This window comes from Poecilia latipinna, unplaced genomic scaffold (genome assembly GCF_001443285.1).
Source record: "Poecilia latipinna isolate Pla-1442-1.1 unplaced genomic scaffold, P_latipinna-1.0 Scaffold739, whole genome shotgun sequence".
Classification (NCBI taxonomy): domain Eukaryota; kingdom Metazoa; phylum Chordata; class Actinopteri; order Cyprinodontiformes; family Poeciliidae; genus Poecilia; species Poecilia latipinna.
In genome coordinates, this window is record NW_015113355.1 from 157,754 (window position 1) to 179,606 (window position 21,853).

The 21,853-nt window shown below is 37.0% G+C and overlaps 1 protein-coding gene and 1 long non-coding RNA gene across 2 annotated transcripts; one reads left to right on the forward strand and one right to left on the reverse strand.

Moving 5' to 3' along the window:
• The first annotated feature begins 709 nt into the window (after positions 1 to 709).
• On the forward strand, positions 710 to 16,133 carry ednraa (endothelin receptor type Aa). Its single transcript, XM_015045688.1, has 8 exons — positions 710 to 966; positions 2,499 to 3,020; positions 6,804 to 6,931; positions 9,427 to 9,625; positions 13,180 to 13,332; positions 13,426 to 13,559; positions 13,946 to 14,054; positions 14,453 to 16,133. The coding sequence occupies exons 2-8, from the start codon at positions 2,547 to 2,549 to the stop codon at positions 14,588 to 14,590; spliced, it is 1,335 nt and encodes a 444-aa protein (XP_014901174.1). The 5' UTR covers positions 710 to 966; positions 2,499 to 2,546; the 3' UTR covers positions 14,591 to 16,133.
• A 15-nt stretch (positions 16,134 to 16,148) lies between these two features.
• Positions 16,149 to 17,783, reverse strand: LOC106955480 (uncharacterized). The gene is made up of 2 exons (XR_001426585.1): positions 16,459 to 17,783; positions 16,149 to 16,421 (listed from the first exon to the last, which is right to left on the reverse strand). It is a non-coding gene; the product is annotated as an uncharacterized LOC106955480 (long non-coding RNA).
• Positions 17,784 to 21,853: the final 4,070 nt, after the last annotated feature.

The following is a 21,853-nucleotide window of genomic DNA, read 5'->3' on the forward strand; positions in this document are numbered from 1 at the left end:
CTGCTCTCAGCTCCCATCAACATAGATGGTCCATTTTGAAATCCATAACGCTCGCTGATGTAAGAGTGCTTGACATTTCACTTTTTTTTCCTTCCCATCCGTCACTCACGGATCTCGTCATCTCAGGGAGCGCGCTCTCTGTTTGGGATTTGTTTGGCTTTGTTTGACATGTTCTTCTGTTCACTTTGGTTTGTTTTTGTTTGTTAGAAACTCGACAAAGCAGCGTAACCTGGTGTTGTAATTTGGCCACACATGGAGCGCGTAAAAGTGAAGACTGATCGATTGTGAGCTTCTGCTTTTTTGTTGGATTTTTATTTCCCCTCTCTCAAATGAAACAAACATTAACTGAAAGTCTCCTTTGCTAAAAGTCTGACCTTCGCAGCTCTTTGTGTGAGGAAACGCTTGCGTGTAATGTAATGTATGCAACTCATAGATGTGACTGAGGAGGGGGGGCCTTTTGGGGAGGTACAAGGGATTTAAGGAAGAGGGCATAGGAGTGGAGCACTGGGCTCCCAAATGCCCCCCTATATCAGTGTGTGCATGCGTGTGTGTGTGTGTGTGTGTGTGTGCTGCTGCTGTTGGATATGACTGTCAGCAGGCGGTGCCTCTGAGAAAAAGGGGAAAGGAGGGTGATGTTTCCAAAGGGGGCCCAGTCTGTTACCGAAGGGAGGTGGAGACTACTATCCCACCCAGTCAAAGTGTCTTGCTGGTGCTCTCACACACACATAGACATATGCACAGTGTTGCACACACACTTAGACATACTGCAAACTCTCCACAGGAAACTCTGAGCCATAATGTGAAGGCACCTCAGAGCAGACGGGTGCATTGCTCAAACCAAGTGGGATACGGCGCAGCTTTGATAGTACGTTAATTACTCATGTGATGTGATACAGATGTCTGGGGGCTTCAGCTGAAAGTTTGCCTGACGGTTTCCAAGGGGGCCAGGCAGGCGTTTTAGAAGCGGTAGGTGAAAACCAAACGTATTTATTATTTATGCATGGATCAGTTTGCGTGCTGTCACAGATCCCAGCAGTGTCATGCTGATGCTAAACTGTGATGCTACTTGAAGGGCTGGCTGCTAAATAGTTCTTTGTGTACTTGGTGACAGCGGGGACTTTGAACAGGAAGAACTCCAGGCTATAAGACTTGCCTGCACCGTGACATGATGAAATGGGCTTCGGTGTGGATCTAAGAGTTTGAAACTTTAACAAGTCTTTACTAACAGCATAGTGTAATGAACTGTTCTGTATTTTTCAGGAAATTTGTTGACTCTTTTTTTCTTTGGTGAAAAGGAGCGTAATCCAAGAGGAAGTTAAATGTGTTGTTTTTCTCTTTGTAATTTAGCCTGCTTTGTATTTAAACTTCAATACTTTTGTTGCTCAGCTTACATTTATTTGTTTAAACAAAGTCAGAACCACATGTTTAAAGCTTTTAAAATCAAAAACAGAGGGAGAATGTGGAGCAGTGGGAATCGAAAAGTGCAAACCCAAGAAATGGACATCCACACAAACAGGACAACATTACAGACTGAACTGAATTTTCATACAGGAATGAGTGAGAGCAAAATATGTGCTTCTTACACTCTGTTGATTTTTATATTGAATGTCTGAGTATAACTATAGGTGGCATCTCCCATATGTGAGCCCCTTTTTGAAGTCTTCAATACGTTAATCTTCGTGAAAGTCTTTTGTCTTTTTACATCACTGGAGAAGCTTTGGCCTTCTGCAGAAGAGAGACTAAACTTAAGAAAAACCGTCCAACTCTGTATGTGGTAGAAAACATTCACTGAAATAAAACTGATTATACTACTCTCATAGAAAAACATAGTGGTGGCAGTATCATGCCTAAGGATGTGGAAGCTGGTTGTAGGTGGAAGGTGCTAAATAAAGAATGATTCTGGAAGAAAACTAGTTGGCCTGTAAAGGAAGATTTGAAAGATACGTATGTCCTTCCACTTTACCACAATGAAGGACAAGATGATGAATTGATTTAATCAATTAATCAAAACTGCTGTTCCTGAAAACTTCATTTCTGAGAAAAATCTGGATTTTTTTTCATAGATGCACTCCTTGAAATTCCATTGTTTAGAATGGAATCGAAGAATTACGATCTTTTCTTGACAAACAGATTTACAGTTTCTATAAATTTCAACTCAGAATTCAGGTCAACTCACAGAAGGAATGATTGAAATAAAAGTCAGATTTGTAAGATATTATTGTCTGTCATTTGTGTTTTTTAGTTACAGGAAAACAAAATCAATTAAATTCACAAATCAAAGTTTGAAAAAAGAAGGACATTTTATTTTTAGGCTATATGGCGCAACCATTTCACAATGTAGAACTATGTGTCACTATTAAATACAATACAGTTTGTGTTGACACATTGTGGAAAAGTAAAAAAAAAGGGTCTGCACCTCAAATTTCTAATTACTTAGATTTTAGTCTTTAGTTTTAATCGGAAATATAACCTGTTCTCCTCGTTTCTTTTCATTCCAGCTGTAACATATTGAGGCAGTCTTCCAGTCAGTGAAATCAAAGAGCTCGATGTATTCGATAATGGGGATCGCAGCCCGGCATATGCTCATGCTAATGGCCTGTTTGGCAGCCAGAGGAATGTGCCAGATAAAGGAAGCGGAAGCCCAGGACTCTCTACCAGTCATCCACTCCACCCTCCAATCCTCAGGTCTCCACAGCACCGCCAGTCCAGATCTGCCTTCATTTGTCCCAGGAGCTCGGATGCAAGCTTTGGGATCCAGCTCTGCTAATAATACAGTCTTGAAGAGACCAGTGTCACCTCCAAAGTGCGTTGCATATCCCTCAATTAGCAACTATTTTAAGTACATCAACACGGTCATTTCAGTTATCGTCTTTGTGGTCGGCCTGGTCGGAAACGCCACCCTCCTGAGGATTATATACCAGAATAAGTGCATGAGGAACGGGCCCAACGCCCTCATCGCCAGCCTTGCCCTGGGCGACCTCATCTACATTTTCATTGATATACCGATCAATGCGTACAAGGTAGCACTCTCACTCCCCTTGCTGTGTGTTTATGTCTGTTCTTAACTTTATCTTCATAGCCAGACTGCTGAGTGACAGGTTGCACACTGTTGATATGATGAAAAGCAGCAACAATGAGGGAGACTTGCTCAGATAAAAAAGGGATATTACAGACGGGAAAAGGAGGGGAAGGCGGTTTAAGGGAGACGGGAAAGCGTAATCAGTCGGAGGGTCGTTATCGGTTTCATGAAGTCAGATAAGTGATGAGAGGAGAACGGATATGACTGTTTAAAATAAACAAGAGTCAGGCTGGAGTCAAGCATGCCTCTTGTCTCTTACTTAATTATTACGCAAATTCTTCACTTGCAGTACCATAAAAATTAAGTAAAAAGTATTTTCACCCCTTACAGATTATTTTGTTTGTTCTTGGTTCTTATTTAATACTTATAGAGAATTTATTTTGCAAAATTCAGAGTCCACTTCCATTTGGGTTCCTACTGCTTCTAAAACCAAAAAGTTACATTTTTGTGGTGTCTGGAAAATGATTAGTTTCATATATCTCCCAATTTTTGAGTGACACTGTGCCGTTACCCAAGAAGATCTCCAGCACCTTACCAGCTGGTTTTAATGCTGTACAACGGTTGCTGGAAAAGTGTTTTGTCGTAAAATGACCATTAAGAAACCACTTGGAGAATTCTTGTTGATTGTGCAGAAGGCTTTACTAGTGCTTTTCAAAGTTTCTGATTGCATAATTATGCATCTGTTTACACTCATTTACACTTGCAAGTGTAAAGTTGAGTAAGCAAGCAGCAGCTTATTTGGATTTATAGCGAGACCCTATAATAGCTCAATCTGAAAGGAGCCCAAAAGAGACAGAATTGGGCAGACTAAAATCTCATAATCAAAGAATGATTTTATGCAAAAAAAAAAAAATGCCATAGCCCGTAGACTTATCCTAACCTGTTCAAGAAAGCGTAATAGGTAATCTCTAAATATGTCAGATAATCAAACAAATCAGACAGAAATAACCTGAGTAAATACAAAAATATTTTTTCAAAAGACAGGTAACCTAAGCTGGGCCTATGTTTGACCTAGGAATTGACTGATATGAGTCAAAATATTTAGTTCAATTTCACTAACAATGCTACAACTTAGCCTGTAGAATCAAAAAGTCACAAAACAGAACCTATCTTACTGCATGAAGTAGTCTCAAATAGCGACACATCATGCCTCAGTCTGAAGAGCTTCAAGTACATTTAATAAAGTCACTTACACTCATCTGATTTTAAAGGCTTAAAAAGAATTCAGGCTTTGGATCTCTAGCAAATCACAGTGACAGCCAATATCCACGTGAAACAGCAGTGAACCTTCCCAGGAGTGGCTGTCCTGCCAAAATATCTTCAAAAGTGCTTCAGTCACTCATTCAGGAGGTCACTAAAAAAACCAAGAAAATCTGAAGCACTGCATGCTTAACTACCAGTGATCACTGTTTGTGATGCAACAAGGAGAAAGAGACAAAAAAAAAGCATTCAATGGATGCTTCATAGCTAAAACCTCTGCTAACCAACAACAGCACAAAGATCTGTCTCACATTTTCCTTTAAAACATCTTAATAATCCCAAAGACATGGGGAAATATTTTATGGACTGATGAGACTAACGTGAAGGTTGCTGGGAGGTGTAGCGTTACCTTAAAAAGGATGTTAATGCTTGAAAACCCTCAACTGTGGCTGAATTCTCCAAAAAGTGGACAATAACCAGTTATTCGATTTAGAGACCAATTACTTTTATGACCATGCTCTTTTTTCACAGCTTGTATTTTTGGTGATCTGAAGCAAAGCAGAAGACAGAAATCTAGTTTTCTAGACTAGATTGTTTCATCTCTTTGTGTAAGTCAGTAATGACTTGACAAAAACACATGGCACATAAATTATGTGGAGATTTCAGTTAGTTCAGGCTGTAGTTCTTTTATTCCCGTGTTTTTGTAAAGTATTTACAACATAAACTTCAGTCATTTAAAGGCACTGATTTATTAGTTGCTAAGAATTTGCATGAGAGTAACAGATCAAATCAGTTTTTTTTTATTTAGAAAGGTTTCTTTGTGGTTTCAAGTGACTCACAGCCCTGTTGTTTGCTTTTACAACCACTTGAAAATATGAAACATTGCGTGACTTATGTGCTAAACAGTTGCAGACCCTTTTCGGCCTAACTCGATTTATGCCAGTAAACACTGTCAAGCTTTGTGTAGTAATAAAGAGCGATGGCGGGATTGAGGGATCAGTCACACCAATCTCTGTGCAGCCACATTAAAAGAACGTCATTTTGCACAGAGAGAAGTCAGGAAAGCCACCTGGTTAAAATTAACTTGGGACTCTGAGGGGCACGGCGACTTTGTTGTCTGAGCAACACATGTGCAAAGAGGAAACAAAAAATCTTCTGGGGGGAGCAGTCTGCGCACAAACAATGAGTGAGCCACGTCCACAAGGTTGCAACCCCCCTGCCCCGTCTTCCTAGGGATAAGGACACCGTTTCCGAAAACTCTTCCTTTGTTTTTATGTTGAAGGGAGGAAAGTACCTGAAAAGAACAAAGGTAAAGTTTATATGAAGATGTCCTTGATTAGAATTTAAACTTCAATGGCACAGAATTCAAATGCCTATAATTGAACTTTAGATGTTAGTTTGGTCAGTTTGATTTCCAGACACCTTCTTTTCAAACCGAGCTCTGTAGTTGCATTTTTGCTTCTTTTACACCACTCCTTATACCGTTTTTATTAACTTTACTATTTTAACCTGTATCAGCCTCAAACTACAATGCATTTGAATGTAATTTTAGTCAATATTAAGAGATTTCTGAAGGCAGTGGATTGCCCTGAACCTTTTTAGGAGGGGTTAGAGCATAAGGATCTAGTTACAATGCATGCAATTAAACGATTACAAATAAACTTTTACGATTTTGAAAACCATTAAATTTCCCTTCACAATGATGCACTGCATTATGCATACAACTATGCAAAATGCATTGACATTTATGGTTGAAGCATGGCAAAATGTGGAAAAGTTCAAGAAGGATAAACACCTCTGCAAGAAACTCTAGTCTGAAGCCAAAAGAGAAAGTTTGAGACTAAAATATGGGCCTGAATCCACAGAAAGAACAGTTTGATTCAGCTTTTCCCAATTTTTATGCTGAATCATTATCATTTATATAAGAATATCAATTTAATTAGATTTATTAAAAAAGACTTTCCCTTCTCTATAAAACAGTATTTCTCTCATCGTCACACATCGTCTTCGTGGATATGTAACTTGTCCTGACTTCAAACACCTTAACACACTACAATTGTCTAGAACAGAAAAGAACTGTATCTTTTCGACTGTTCTGTGGCATTCTTTCTATCATAATCCCCAGAATTTTTTGCCATCAGCATATGTAACAGATTGGCTCCACTTCTATAGATTTTATGACTACACATCAAAAATATGGTGCAGTGGCCCAACACCTAGCTCATGTTATGCTATGCAGACAAAGGGTTCATTCACAACAGCTTTGTTTATCGCGCTTTAATCCAACTCTAATTCATTTGCCTAGAAAGTCTGATTTGTTTGTGGAAGTGTGAATGTGAAATTTAACTGATGTGGGTCAAAAAAGTGAACTTTGGACCACCTAACTGCATATTTGTACACAAGCGGACCAGAGATCTATAACGTACAGATATTTGATACAGATTTGTTTTAAATCAGTCAACATGTGGTGAGAAATAACCAGCTGATTGTGCAGCGTTGTTTAAATAATGACTCTTTCCCACAGCTCCTGGCATCCCGTTTTCCGTTTGATGACCACTGGTTTGGCCTGTGTCTGTGCAAGCTGGTGCCTTTCCTACAGAAGGCCTCCGTTGGCATCACAGTGCTAAACCTGTGCGCCCTCAGTGTGGACAGGTCAGTCCTGTCAGACTCCTCAGTAGCACAAACATATGAAAAATATTAACCTTAATGTAAATCTGCTTGATATGCAGAGAAAGTGAAAAGGAAATTAAGTTTAAGAAAAAATATGTAATCCAAATGTCTTTATACTGATGTTTAACTGTCATGGTCATGTCTCCTCATTTGTAAAGATGCAACATATTTTTTTTTTGTTCTTGAACAAAGTTACTAATTACTGTTCAGAATTTATGCTATAGAAGCCCAATTTTTCAAAACAAATTATAAGTAATTTGATTTATTTGGCGCCCCTTTGTAATTAATCCTTTTTTCACATAGAGAGGAAATGCTTTGCTCAAGATTTATTTTTGCTTTTGGCTTATTTATATAAGAGACCACATAGAAAACATTCCTTAACAATGACAGGAAGACTAGATGATCACTTTTGGGAAAGCCATCGACTCAGTACTACTTATGAGTTTGTTCATAAGTTGAATTACAAAATATCCCTTTGCTCCTGTTAAGCCCTCTTGCAGCAATTGTTTATAAGATCATCCAAAACCCATGGTAAAAGAAGGGTACAATGCTTTAGAAATTAAACTGCTTTTATGGACACTTTGCTCCAGTTAGTAAAGAGATGACCGGATATTAGTAGATATTCTGGGGGACGCACAACCAAACCAAAATTCAGAACAAAGTAAAAACAAATAAGTAAACAAATAAAAGTTGTAGCTTCTTGAAAAATATTGCAGCTTTTTTATGTGGGGATGGAGGTTTTCTGGAAATAAGCACAACTGGCTGGTGAGTCCAAGATGCCAATCTCTGTTTCAGTTCACATCTTAGGGCACCAGAAAAATGTAGATGATGAATATTTTGGAAAACTGGAGAGTTACAAATGCCATCTGTTTATTACTTTGCACTTTGCAATTTCCTTTAAACAAATATAAAGCATTTTGCTCTAAAACTGTATTATCAACTAACATTTTTTGTTAGTCACCTAAAATGTTGTTTTAAACATCTTCAGTAGGAATTTTGGATATTTGGTTTTGCAGGAAAAAAGCATGCTCTCCTCTCTTTCCCATTTTAATTAGTATCCAACATAAATATGTGTCTATTATATTTATATATCGGGAGGGAAGAATTATTTGATACATAATGAAAAGAATATTCTAATTATCTCATAAGGTCAGTAAATTTTTTTCCCCACACTATGTATGTATTTATATTCCAATTAAAGGTTGCATTTCCTTTTTTTAGGTGTGAAGCTGTGCTTCTGCACTATATGGCTTTACACATCTTTACATGAAGTGCTACTATGCAATATGTACACTTTGTGAAGTCAACTTTACTTGCTGTATTGATAGCCAGCATGCTAATGAGTTTGATATTGCCTTAAAATATGTTTGTAATGAATAAGTTATGGTCCTGAAGTGCTGTTGTTCATTGGCATGTCACTTAATGCACTATCCAGCTTCACAGATGCCGTAAGAGATTCAACCTTATCCAAAAGGCTCCGAGGTTCAACCAGCCAGACAGTTTTAATAACTTCCATTATGAGGAAGGTCCAGGAACTGTTCGGTTGCATTCAAAAGCACATCATCTCCATTTGTTCCTGGAACTGCATAGCAAATTTATTTGAGCACATATTACAATCTATTTTAGTCACCTTTGCATCATTTCACTGCTACAAGTAGAGGAAAAGGTGGATACATTTCCACTTAGTGAAATATAAATGCCGCCATGTTGTTCAACAGGGAAATTCAAATGTATCATGAAAAATATATTATTTTTGCCATAAAATCTTGATGCACGGTTTTACTAAAACATTTCGACAAGTGGTTTCCATTAATGAAACAAACAAGCAAACAATTTATTTAGTGCGTGGCAAACACAAGCCAACACACAGAGACCTCACTGCCAACATGGGCCAGCCTGTTTGGAGGCTTCACAAAAATATAAATATTAGATATTAAAAATAAACAATTGATCATCTCGCCTCATAAATTCCTAAAATTCTGATTGTCTGCTGACTGAGCATTTTGTTGTGTTTGGCATGCTGGCAGGCAGGAAGTCACTTTTGTTAGCTGTTGCATTTAATAAACAAATGGCATTTTTCAGTGCTGTTCATGAATTAGTGACTGAAAACGAAACTAATATATTATTTGCAGCTAAAATGGACAGAAAAATCTAATTTATGTGAATTTAAAAGTTAAAGTTTAATCACACATTGTAGATAGAACACAATAATAGAATGGATATGTGAAGTGGTCATCCCAGGTTATTGAAACATTATAGGAAGCCCACATTCTCACAAATAAATTAAATCTTAATCCTACATTTCCAGTATTCAATTTTAAAATATCAGATTTCTATTCATCGATCCATTATTTTTCGTTCAGTCTTGTTCCTGAATAATATCTTTCAGCTAAATTAACAGAAGTAGTTTATCATGAATAACCTTTTGGTTATCTGTCAAAGTCTGACTTTCGTCTTTGCATCTGCCCGTCACACAGGTACAGAGCCGTGGCATCCTGGAGCCGAGTGCAGGGAGTGGGCATCCCTCTCCTCACCGTCATCGAGATCGTGACCATTTGGGTTCTGTCTCTCATCCTGGCCGTGCCTGAGGCCGTCTGTTTCGACATGGTCACCTTCAACTTCAGCAACACCACCATGCGCACTTGCATGCTTAATCCACAAAGCGATTTCATGAGGGTAAGCCATTATATTACCTTTTTTCTGTTTTCAATTCAACTTGAGCTTAACAGAAAAAAGTGGTATTTTAGTTTGCTGGTAACTTGACAGCAAACTAAAATACCCCTCAGATCAGTAAGTGATCTGAGGGGTGATGTTTTAACAAGTTGATTTTTTTTAAATATGTTTAGATTTTCTGGCCATTAATATAAATGCCCATTTTTTACATTAAAGAAAAAAATAAAAGCCCAACAAATAGTCATCATTTTGAGTTTGAATGTCATAGTTTAGACTTTCTAAGTCATAATTATGATGTGAAGCCATAATTTTGATATACAGAGACATAATTTTGATTTTCGAGGTTATAGATTCAAAGCCATAATTTTGAGGTAGAAAGTCAAAATTTTGACATTTAAAGTTACAATTATGAGAAAGTCTGTTTTGAGATCCAGTATCATAATTTAGACTTTCAAATTTATAATTATGAAATTCTAAATCATGACAATGAGATACTGGAGCAAGCCTCCATAGAAAAACAGTGTGACTTTATGTCTCATAAAAATGACTTTGAAAGTCAGTTATGATTTTTATTCTTGCAATTATTACTTTTGTTCCTGTAAATATAGTTTGAAAAATCTAAATTTTATTATTTTAAATCTCATAATTATAACTTTCTGTTGCACTTTTAATTTTTGTCTTTAGTGAAAATGGACAGTGTACAAGGAAAAACTGAAAGATTATCAGAAAACATTGAGAACTATTTCTAAAAGATTACAAAGCTATGTGGACATAATTTAAAAAGAAATATAAATGGCATAAATGCTAGACACTTGTCTTTAACACTTAATTAGTCTTAAGCTGCTTGGAAGCAAAGTACACTGCACTTGCCAGTGGCGTAGAGTTTGATGCGTGGGAGAAGGCCACCCATCTCACAATTGTGCCGAGGCTCTGTGGTTCTTGGTTGTTGCAGCAATAAAAAAAAGGGGGAGATTTTCTTCATACTGCAGTTTTACCTCAACATTTAGTTTTCTGACCGAAGAGAAGCAACAGGAAACACTAAGTTCAGAGAGTTTAGGCTCTTTGCCTAAAGGATATCCATTTCCTGTCTGTGCCTCTTGTTGCACTACAAAATAAAATTTTAAAATCCAGATTTGGCGTGATCAGCACTCAGCGATATGTCCACAAGCAAACAAACAAAGACAGATTTTGAGTGATCTCAAATGATTGGTAGTACAAAAATATTAAACTCAATTTAAGAATATATATTTGATTTTAAAATGTTTGCTACACTCAGAGGTACGTGTGGGCAAAGTTTTCTCCCTTAATAAGACACATTCACCAGATTTGGGTTCTACTGCTTCCTATGTTACACAACCTTATGTTACAGATGGATCCACTTACACTGGCACAGTTTCTACTCTGAGGTAGAAACTAAAACAGAGCATTTAAACACTTTTTATAGACCACTTTAGGTTGAAGCTGATTTAGTTAACATGCAAATAGCGAATACATTCTCCAACTGCTTTAAGTGCAGACTCCAGGAAACCACATTTCAACCTTCCTATAAGCTTAAATACAACCTTCCTTTAAGTTTAAATACTGCAACAACGGGCCCGTTAAGACAGAAAAACTCTCACTTTCTTCGAACATCTGAATTTCTAAAAAGAAAAAAATATCAAATAGCACAATATTTCAACAATTTTTTTCTTTGCTATTTGACCATTTATGAAACTAAAAAGCCAAGACAGTGAAGCTCTAGTGTACAATGGTAGATATTTAAAATTTTGGGAAAATAGAACTGAAACATCACTGGACTGAAGAGACAGAAAGTCCAATCCTGCATTGAAACTACTTGAAGTGAGAGCTAACATGTTGAGTAGTGTCTCCATTATCTCAAAGACGTAATATTTCTTTGAAATGAGAGGTTTTTTTTTTTTTTAAATGGACAGCTGGCATGTGCATCAATGCATCAATGCAACACTGAAGCAATCAACTCCAACATTATGTGGTTGTTCAATAAACAACTGAAATTACTGCTATCCATTGCAATTAAATAAATAACATGAAAGAAAATGTGTAAAAAAAGATATTTCAGTGTTGGAAAATAAACCAATTGAGCCAATATTTTGAGTAAAGTCTCACTTTCAGACTTGAACACAGTAATGTTTCTTCCTTGTTCTCTCTCTTTGTGATTGTGGCCTTTCCACATGCCTGACACACATAATTGATTGCAGGCCAAGTGCAATTATGGGGGCCTTAGCCCTCAAGTAGCCACATGTGCTTTTCCACACACTCAAAACTGCTGTAATCTCTCCCAGATATCAATATAGTGCCAACTTCTGAGAATCTATTATAGTTTAATTGCTCGTTTTACTTTTTAATTCTCTACACCCTGCATGATATATGGGGTGGGGGTGGAGCAGTGGGGGGTATTTTGATTTAGGATGGCAAAATTCCCCCATAATGATCAATTTATGAGTGGGGTTATAAAGTAAAACGACTATTGTGTGAGAAGGCCAGACCAGATCTTCTCGGTTTTGAAGATAGCACATTTATCATACCTTTTCAGAACCACAGGCTTGTATTATACACTGCATAATTGGAACCAGCTTTGTTTGCTACTTCTGAGCAAAATTCCCATAAACTTCACTTCACATCGGAACAACAGCAACCAGATGGTGTTTTCTGGATATTGAAAAGAAAAGTGAGACATCTACTGTTCCACCATGTCACTGTGAATAATGATCAATTTTGACTTTCAGAAGCACTTAAATACAGTTTCAGGTGTAATTCATAGCTGCACCATGAACATAATTGAGTTAGAAAGTATTCACACCTGACACATTTAGTCCTCTGTTAATTAATCAGAGTTTGTTTTCAGACCTTTTGTGCACGTGTGAATACAATCAAGCAAATCCTGGTGCGGACCACACAACTGTACCACTTCCAAATGAATTCTAGTGCAGTTTGCTTTGGGTGTGAACACAGATTGGCCTTAATCCAGACCAACTACAGGAAATATACGTCAGTAGGGTCTTCACGAGCCACTGTTGCCATCTTTCCTGATTCAGCTTGCAGCTGAATTTGCAGATGCCTTTCCAAAATTAATGTAACATCACAAACCTGTGTTGTATTAGCTATTCTTGACAAATATTGTTCTTCACAAATATGTGCAAAAGAAATGGGCAGCACGCAGAACTTCCGAAGTTAGGTTTTTCCGGATCTGTGATCTGTCCCGACCCCTGTCATGTCTGTCTAACAGGAGCAATGTTTGTCACCTGTGTGGCTTTGCTTACAAATTTTGGTTCGGATGCTAAAAATCTCAATTTAAATGCAATCCACATCAAATGAAAAAAATAAAGTCTGAATTTAGTCCAGACCAAAGGACTTTTCTAGTATATGCCCTTAAAGCTCAGATAGCTACTCTTTGGGTAAGGATTTGTGTAAAACATTGGCTGCTGAGATGCTTTCAGCCCCACAGATACTCAATTCTAAGGTGACCAAACTACTGTAAACCATGAAATAAATGCAGTTCAAATGTAACAGAGTCCATCACTGTGTTTGCTTCTCTCTAGTTTTACACAGAGGCAAAAGACTGGTGGCTGTTTGGCTTTTACTTTTGTGTCCCACTTATCTGCACTGCCATCTTCTACACTCTCATGACCTGTGAGATGCTGAACCACCGGAATGGCACCCTCCGCATCGCGCTGAGTGAACACCTGAAACAGGTTGGGCAATACTTTGATTTTGTCTTCAAATAAACTATGACTCTATGCCTCCTCTTTACAAGGTGGAACCTTATCTTGTGTTTCTCTTTGCAGAGGAGGGAGGTGGCCAAAGCTGTCTTCTGCCTTGTGCTGATCTTCGCCCTGTGTTGGTTCCCTTTGCACCTCAGCAGGATTCTAAAGAAGATGGTATACCGCCCGAAAGACAACATGCGCTGTGAACTACTCAGGTAATAACTCTGCTTAACCTGTTTTGGATGTCTGGATAGGGCTGTGACATTGTTTTGCATCTGCCTTTTCAGGCAGTTGTATTGCATATTTTTTTCCCTCAACAAAATTAATTATTCATTTGAAAATTACACTGTGTAAAAAAAATAAAATTATCCAAAACATAACCTGTCCAGGATGTACCCTGCCCTCTCCCAGTGACCGCTTGACTTTGCAAGGATAAGTGGATACTGATAATGGATGGATGGATCTAAAACATTTTCAGTGTAACAAAAACAAAACTGAAAAATGTGTGGGGGCAACTATGTTTTGACGTCACAACTTTCACAAAAAATTAGTTCTCCAAGAGAGAATACTTTATGATCTTCAGATATGTTTATCTTTTCAGCTTCTTGCTGGTTCTGGATCACCTCGGTATCAACCTGGCAACAATCAACTCGTGTATAAATCCTATCATTCTATACTTTGTCAGCAAGAAGTTCAAAAACTGCTTCAAGGTGAGGTTCTCTCTTATTACACATACACACATATATACACATACATGATTATGTTTAACACATAACCCCCACATCATGTTTGTTTTGAGCTAAACTGGTCTGTAGCACAAACAGTGAACTCAATCCTCTTGTCCCTGACTCAGAGGCCTCGTAGTGATGACATGCCATGAGCAAAACGCCAAAGCAGCCTGATGATATATGTAGTCACTTCACAGGCTGAGGTCACAGTCTGTAAATGTCTGTCAAGGGAATGTTACCCAAGATAAACCTTTGCCTGACTTTGGAGGTTAAAGGGCTTTGTGGGAACAAACAAGAGATAAGTCCACATATGGAAAAACCCATAGATAAATACAGCCATGCTAAAATGTACATTTTTCTCTCTTTTTATGTTTTCCAAGTCATGCTTGTGTTGCTGGTGCTACTCTGACAACCAACTGAACAGCATTGGACTCGTGAATGGTACCAGTGTCCAGTGTAAAAGTCCAGAACCCAACAACCTCCACACTGACAAAAGTATCAGGAAAAACAGCAACTGATTGTTCTCTGGAGGTTTTAATGAGTTCAAAGCGCAAGTATAATGTAAATATGAAAATACAAATGTATATGAAAGCATAATTTGGACTCCGAGGAAACAAATCCATCTGGAAGAAAGAATATTTGGAACTGGAATACAAGGAACAAACCATGGAGTGAGTTTCCTGAATCTCGCAGAAGGGCCAAGCTTCCTGAGAAACCCCCCCTGTGTTCCCACACTCACAGGCAGTGACACAGTAGCCTAAGAGGAAGAGAAGGATGATGAGGAAGAGGAGGAGGACTCTTTAAAGGGATACAGCTGAACTCTATAAATGAATCTATCAAGAGCCAAGCGTGCTGTTCCTGTAAAGGGCAGCACCACTGGAAAGGAGGCAACAAGAACGAAAAGGCTGTCTGCTGGCGGTCAGAGAGAACGATGTTGAGACACGTGTACATGCTGTTCCCAGAAGTTTGCTACTCACTGGGATTAATAACCAAACAGGCATGTTAATGACTCAAACGACAATAATCGTCAAGACTGAAGGTTTGCAACTTATTTGACTTATACTCACTGCATTTAGCTGGATACTGTTTCTGTTATATCCCTCAAGATTTTTACAAAAATAAAACTGTGGCAGAAGAATAATTTAAGTGTAATGTGAACACAGATCTGTGTATAGCAAAAGTAAAGGGTTACAAGATTTTGCAGTGCTAAGAATCTTCCCAAGTAACTGGCATAAATCTGCAAGATTATCACTTACAACCCTGTTATTTCTAAACTCTTTTTAAAGGCCATGTATATGCAGTCACTTTTACAGCTTTTTATTTTAGTTTTGCGATTGTAGCTCATGCCAGTAATATTAATTTCCATGTATAAATCTGTGAAATATGTGAAAAAATAAACAGTGCAGGTGAAAGTTGCTAAAGACAAAATAATGCATCCTGGCAACATTTCTAGATTGAATGTGAGCTCATATGGTGATAAAATAATGCTTTTTATAGCAAGTGTCCAGTACAAAGACGGAAGTTAGGAGAAATAATTTGTGAGAGGCAGAAGCTTGGAGATCTAATAGACAGGCACCCTGCACAGGGATTAAAAGTGTGCTATGGCAAGAGCAGCGCATCTATAATTCACCCTACTAGCAAATGGCCACTTGTGTCAAAACTAGCAAGTTTCTTCTGACTTTTTTTACTTTAACCAGCTATGACGTGGTTGCGTAAAAAAAATAATGGAAGCAGTGTTACCGTGTGCTTAACTCATGATTGTTTCAAGGACTCCACCAATAACGCCACTTACACTCCATAAGTCCATCTACTATGTGTCCCTTATAAACTAATGCTGGACATGTGATGGTTGAAAACCAGATCTGGAAGGAAAATACTAATAACAGATCAGATAGTAAGTGCAGTCAAACACTCAGTCTTTTAGCTCAGACATTGAGAAAAAAAACTTGTCAGTGTGCAGCTAATTTTCCCTTTCATGGAAAATCTTTGGAGCAAGTGGTTATTGATTTCATTTGATAACGTAACTATGGTTTATTAGTTCATGTTTGTACTGAAAGCAAGCAAAAAATAAAACAATGCTTCTTTTATTGAGAGGAACTTTATGCTAACAAACCTGAATTGTCTGGCTGCTGAGTCTCCTTTGGCTATCTAGTCCTTGAACCTAACCTATACCAACTATCAGCTTTGGGTTGTTCCCTCTCTTGAATGTTGAATGAAGGTATTTGAACCACTTTAGCTACTTTTGGTAGGTGACCTAAAACCTGCCCTTGATTCTTTCATAAACGTACACCACTGTTCCTGCAACAAGAATACCTGGGTAAAATACAAGTGCGAACTCTAAACGTTTCTCTTTCTTGCCGATAAGCAGCAACACATCACAACATACTTCGGTTTTCCAAGAAAATAAACCATTTTCTGTTCAAATCATTAAGAAATCTATACTGAAAAAAAGACACAAACTAGCTTTTTAATCACAACACTGTGAATTTTACCATAGAAATGCAACAGTAAAGGTCTCATCTAAGCTTGTATAACCAAATGAACATCAATCTCTTTAATATCTTCACTTTTGTAAAGTGTTATATCATAGTAGTAATATGTATTTTACTTAGGCAACACTAGCTTCATTATAATACCAGTATGCTACAGTCAGAAGATAATTTTGCTTAAAATCCATACAAGCACCAGTTAAAATAAAGAAATGTATGGTAATTTATAGGAGAAGTAAGCTTAACTAAAATATGGGTGGGTTGTGTAAAAGGAAACAAATAGCTAACAGTTATCAACCAGAATCATATGCAAAAGTGAAGGATTTGACTAATTATCAATGTTGTGCACAATGTAATTATATTTAGAATTTTTTTGATTCAATACAAGTACAGTGAAAACCGGTAAATCTTGCAAGAAGTTAGGGATCAAAACCAGCTGTAAATGGCTGAAACACTGGAAACCCTCTTTAAAAATTTAATAGTACAAACACCAAATATATCTTAATTTGCATTTTATTTTCCGCTCCGAGGGTACAGCCAATCATTGCCAAGGAAGATGAAAGTGGTTCCTGGATTGGCTGCTTTGCAAACAAGAAATAGTGTATCAAATAGGTATTTCAGCTTCGCCAGTTGCATTTTTCTTCTGAAATTTTTTTTCTACAAAAACAAAATAATAAATCCAAGAAAAGCTGAATGCTCCATAAATACTTTGGAGTTATGTTCCATTGAAAAATCTGCAAGTAAAAAAAAACACAAATAGGCAGGGGTCCACTGTACTTCCTTTGTAAGACAAAATAAAGCTTTACATTCTGGCCACTTTAGCTACAATTTCAACATGAGACTTGGAACAAATACTCACCTAATTAACACTAGAGCAAAACATTAATGTTTTCTGTAGTAATACTACTCCAGTCAAAATAGCTTCCTTAAACACTGTACATATACTTATATTTTCTTTCATTGATATGTGAATAAATGCAAACCTGTGAGTTTGAATGTATACTTGCATGAACGTGCGCCATTACTTGCACACCTTGGGTGTTTTGCACACTTGTGTACAGAAGAACAAGCAATGTCTTTTAGCTGAAGTATTACTTTTACCACTATTCATCAAAGCGATTTGTGATAACCTGTGATCAGTAATGTGTTTTCATTGTTTTACATTCATGTCAGTGATGCTGCTTAAACCAGTAAATCGATTTCTCTTCCAACTGTTTCACTTGTTATTTTATGAAGATGTCATGGTGGTTTGTCAAAGAAATCAAAGCGTCTTTTCAGTTTCTCATCTGTGTCTGTGTGAACGAGGCGTCTGGGAGTGATTTAAAGCACACTGTGACCTACTCCGAAACTGAGCCCTTAGGGTTGCTAATGTCAGCAGAGAGGATGTGAACCGCTTGGATGGTGGGAATTCGATACTTGTAATTCACTTCACATTTCTCCCACCCAGACCAAAGTTTGACCACAGAAAGGTTTGCATTAGTCTACTAATGTCATAACAGCATATAGCATGCCTCTGAAACCGAGTAACAAAGAGATAAGAACTTTTCTTTCTAGAAAATAGTTTTCTAGACACTTTTTGAATCTACTTTAAGTGTTAAGCTTATTTCTATATTATTTTTCTCTCAAAAGGAGACATTTAACAGCACCATGTATGTCACCTATTGGTAAGCCAGCAGGTCGTTGTAACAGTTACTTAATCAGACTTCGTTTTGGACATGAACCTCAGCCAGGTCACAAACATTTTGTTCATATTGTTCATATAAAGTCATTCATTTATCTTATCGCAACCCTGGAGGACTTGTTAATCAAAACACTAGAAATCACTGCTTTGTAGTCCATGATTAAAGGAGGCACAGAGGAAGAATAATAAATAGACAAATAAATATTATTAGACTGAAGCATTGGAGCAAGGCTGGACAGAGGTGAAGGCGAATGCTCCGAGTGTGAGAAAAGCCTAAGGAGAGGGAGAATGATTTATTTCTGCAATTTGGTGGGAACCTTGCTTCCTGCCAACAATGAATTGAAATAAACCCAAAAACAAATAACAGGGGATCTCAACAGGCTGCAGAGCTTCTCTGTACAAAGCTCATAAAGATTTGGTTGTTGTTGCAATAAATTTGGGCGACAGCAATGAATGACAGCTGTACAAAATAAACAATTAGGCCCAAACAGGGATGATGCTGTGTAACATGCCTATTTTAGCTCTTTATTTGGAAGATGTTTGGGGGGGAAAGAAATGCTGTATCAGCACATACTTACTTCACATTACCACAATCTCAGCTACAAAGAGCCAAAGGTGATGGAGCGCATAATGTGAGGAATCCTTTTCCTGTCGTATCTATTGCAGATCAGTTAAACTTTTAAACTTTGTAGCCATTGTTATAAATATATTCAGTTGATAACGTCGACGTTTGAATGTGAAACATTTTGCTACTAGTGAGGAATTTGGCTTTAATTTAACAGATTTATTTCAGCTGATTTTGGTGTAAAATCTAACATTAACCATAAATAAAATAATAATGTTTGAAATATGTCATTTGAGTCATAATATTGTCCAACAACTGGTTTGGTTTGACTGTGAATAACTGTAAATAATACTGAGGGAAAATATTAACAAAATTAGTCATTTCTAAAATGACCAAGTCTGAGCACCATCTGATTATCAGGTAATACCCAAATAGTTTAATCAATTTCTCTCAAAAACAGATGGATTTATAAAGAATAATTCAAGTTGAAATACTTTAATCATTAAGACAGTTAAAACTACAGCAAAATATGGAGAACAGGCTCACTTGAGATTAGCACACTATGACTGTAACGTATATAGGAGACAGAGGGACGGAGGGGGACCTGTTGTTGTAACCTAAACATAAGAGACATGAGTCTCAAACTTATCTCTCTTTATCTATTTATCCTGTAGAGGATGTGAAGCAGCTGGACAGAATGTGGTACTTAAAATAAACTGGGAATGTTACCTCTCTAGAGAACTAAAGAGGCTACATGGGGCACTTCAAGGACAGAAACAGAAAGCTTTGTCCACATTAACTTTTTTTATTTTTACTGCTCCTAATTTACAAATGATGCAACTGATTTGAGGTTTCAGCATTCTACTTTTTCATCAGACTCTTTTCACATACACCAAAATACAAGCTATCATCCGCGGTCTTGTGTCGTCTTTTACAGTCTCTTCGGCTAACAGCTTAGGATTCATATCTGCGGACTGACACGACCATGGGAAAAGGTTGACTGTGTTTGAACCATTTCTGTCACAATTTGGCCAATCTTATCCTGCCGAAAAGTGTGATGAGAAGCCAGTAAAGTTTTTCTGGCACAGTCTAAAAGTTTTATTTAAAACGTCCTGATACTTCAAAGGGTTCAAAATGCCATTCGCTTTAAAACAAGATTTCCCAGGGCCTTTACGAGGGGAGGAGAGAAAATATTATTTCCCCCTGCCCTTAAGTTAACTCTGGACTTATTTATAGATCTAAAATATTTATTTATTCATTTATGTTATATTTAGATCATATTTAAATTATTTATAATTTCAGACCTGTGTTATATATTTCATACTCAAAAATGATTCTATTTATATTTGCAAATATTCAACACTTTGGATGGGAGTAGCTTGTCAACAAATGAGCCATTTTTCCTTTGGGATCAACGGATGGATGTCACATTATATTTTTATCCCACAGAAGAGGGAAGTCAGCAACTACTAAAAGTTCCTATAATAGATATTCTTCTGATCAGCTGAGAAATATATTAGACATAATCATCTGTTAACAGTTTAGAATTAAATACATTTAAAAGTGCCAGTGTAACATTTTTTTTATTTTTCATGTTCAATTAGGTAACTGCTATGAGAAGTGCAATTCATGCCAAGGATTTTTACACTTAGTTATCTGACAGTAAACACATTTAAAAAAAAAAAATCTCACATTATTCTGTGAAGAAAAATCACTTTCAAAATGACATGACTGATTTAGCTGAAAGGTAAGGATGTATTTTTTTTTAAGCAACAATCACGTTTTGACATATTGACAAGGTTCACCTCCCCGATTTCTCTTCTGTTTTTGTTCCAGAATAACATCTTGAATTTGACTGAAACATTCCCACTAAGTCAGAACATTTCCAACCAAAAAAGGCCGACATCTTAAAAATAAATACACCACTGTTTAAAAATTGCTGCGTTTTGTAAATGTTTAAGGAAGGAGGTGCAATTTAGTTGATAGATTGTGTCATTTTTTAGACAGGATGTCTCCTCCTTTTGCTCTACATTGATTACTGTTATTCTTTAGACCCATCCATTCTCTTTATCTATTTATGCACATTTCCTACAAGACCCGTCCTGCAGGAGCTCCTATATGATTCAGCCAGACGTGAAGGCTGCCACATCCTTCATGCCAAAATGTGCATGTAGGTTCGATCAAATGCAACATATGTTTATCTACCCTACCCTTAACGTCGCTGTACATTGTGTGCCACTTCACACTGACAATCCCTCCGAGCCATCAGCCATGGACTTGTGGAAAGGACCATTTCTAATTTATAAAAGCCAAAAGGATCGATTCAAAATTCATGAACAATCTGTCCTGCAACAACCAGCGATTTCAGTGACTGTGGGGCTGAGGAGATGTGGTGCAACAGTAAGGAAAGTTCTCCCTCCCCTCATATTGTATAAAACTGTGCGTGCAAATGTATTTATGCATGCACAAAAAGGAAAACAGGCTGTCGCTATGTTCAAATTGCACAGCGAATGCTCTAGAAACCTGTATATTCTAAGCAAAATACTAAAAGTGACTAAAAAAAGTCACAAAGTTGAACATTGTCATGTTGTCAAGTATATAACAATATATATTTTTACTTCAGTTTATTATATGTCCAAACATCTTGAAAACATCTAATTTTGTTTTATTTTTTTAAGTTCTAAACCCAAAGTGCAAGCTAGCCAGTTTGATGAGTATGTTTGTGTAATTTCTTACTCTCTGTTTGTGCAACTGTGCAATATATAAAGGTTAAGATAAGGATAGTTTAATTGTCTCAGTTATAAATGAATGCTGACAGAATATGAGGCCAACCAATGCAGTGCTGTTCTGATCCCCTCTTGGCCTTTACAGAATTATATTTAGCTATTAAAATCTTATTTATTTAGTTAGGTGAACAGAAATGCTTTAAAAATAAAACAAAAACTGCTGTTTCCTGAAGATCATACTGGGCCAAGTGTATTAAAAAAAAAAAAAAAAAAAAAAATAAAAATATAAATATAATAAAATAAATATTAAAATTTTTATA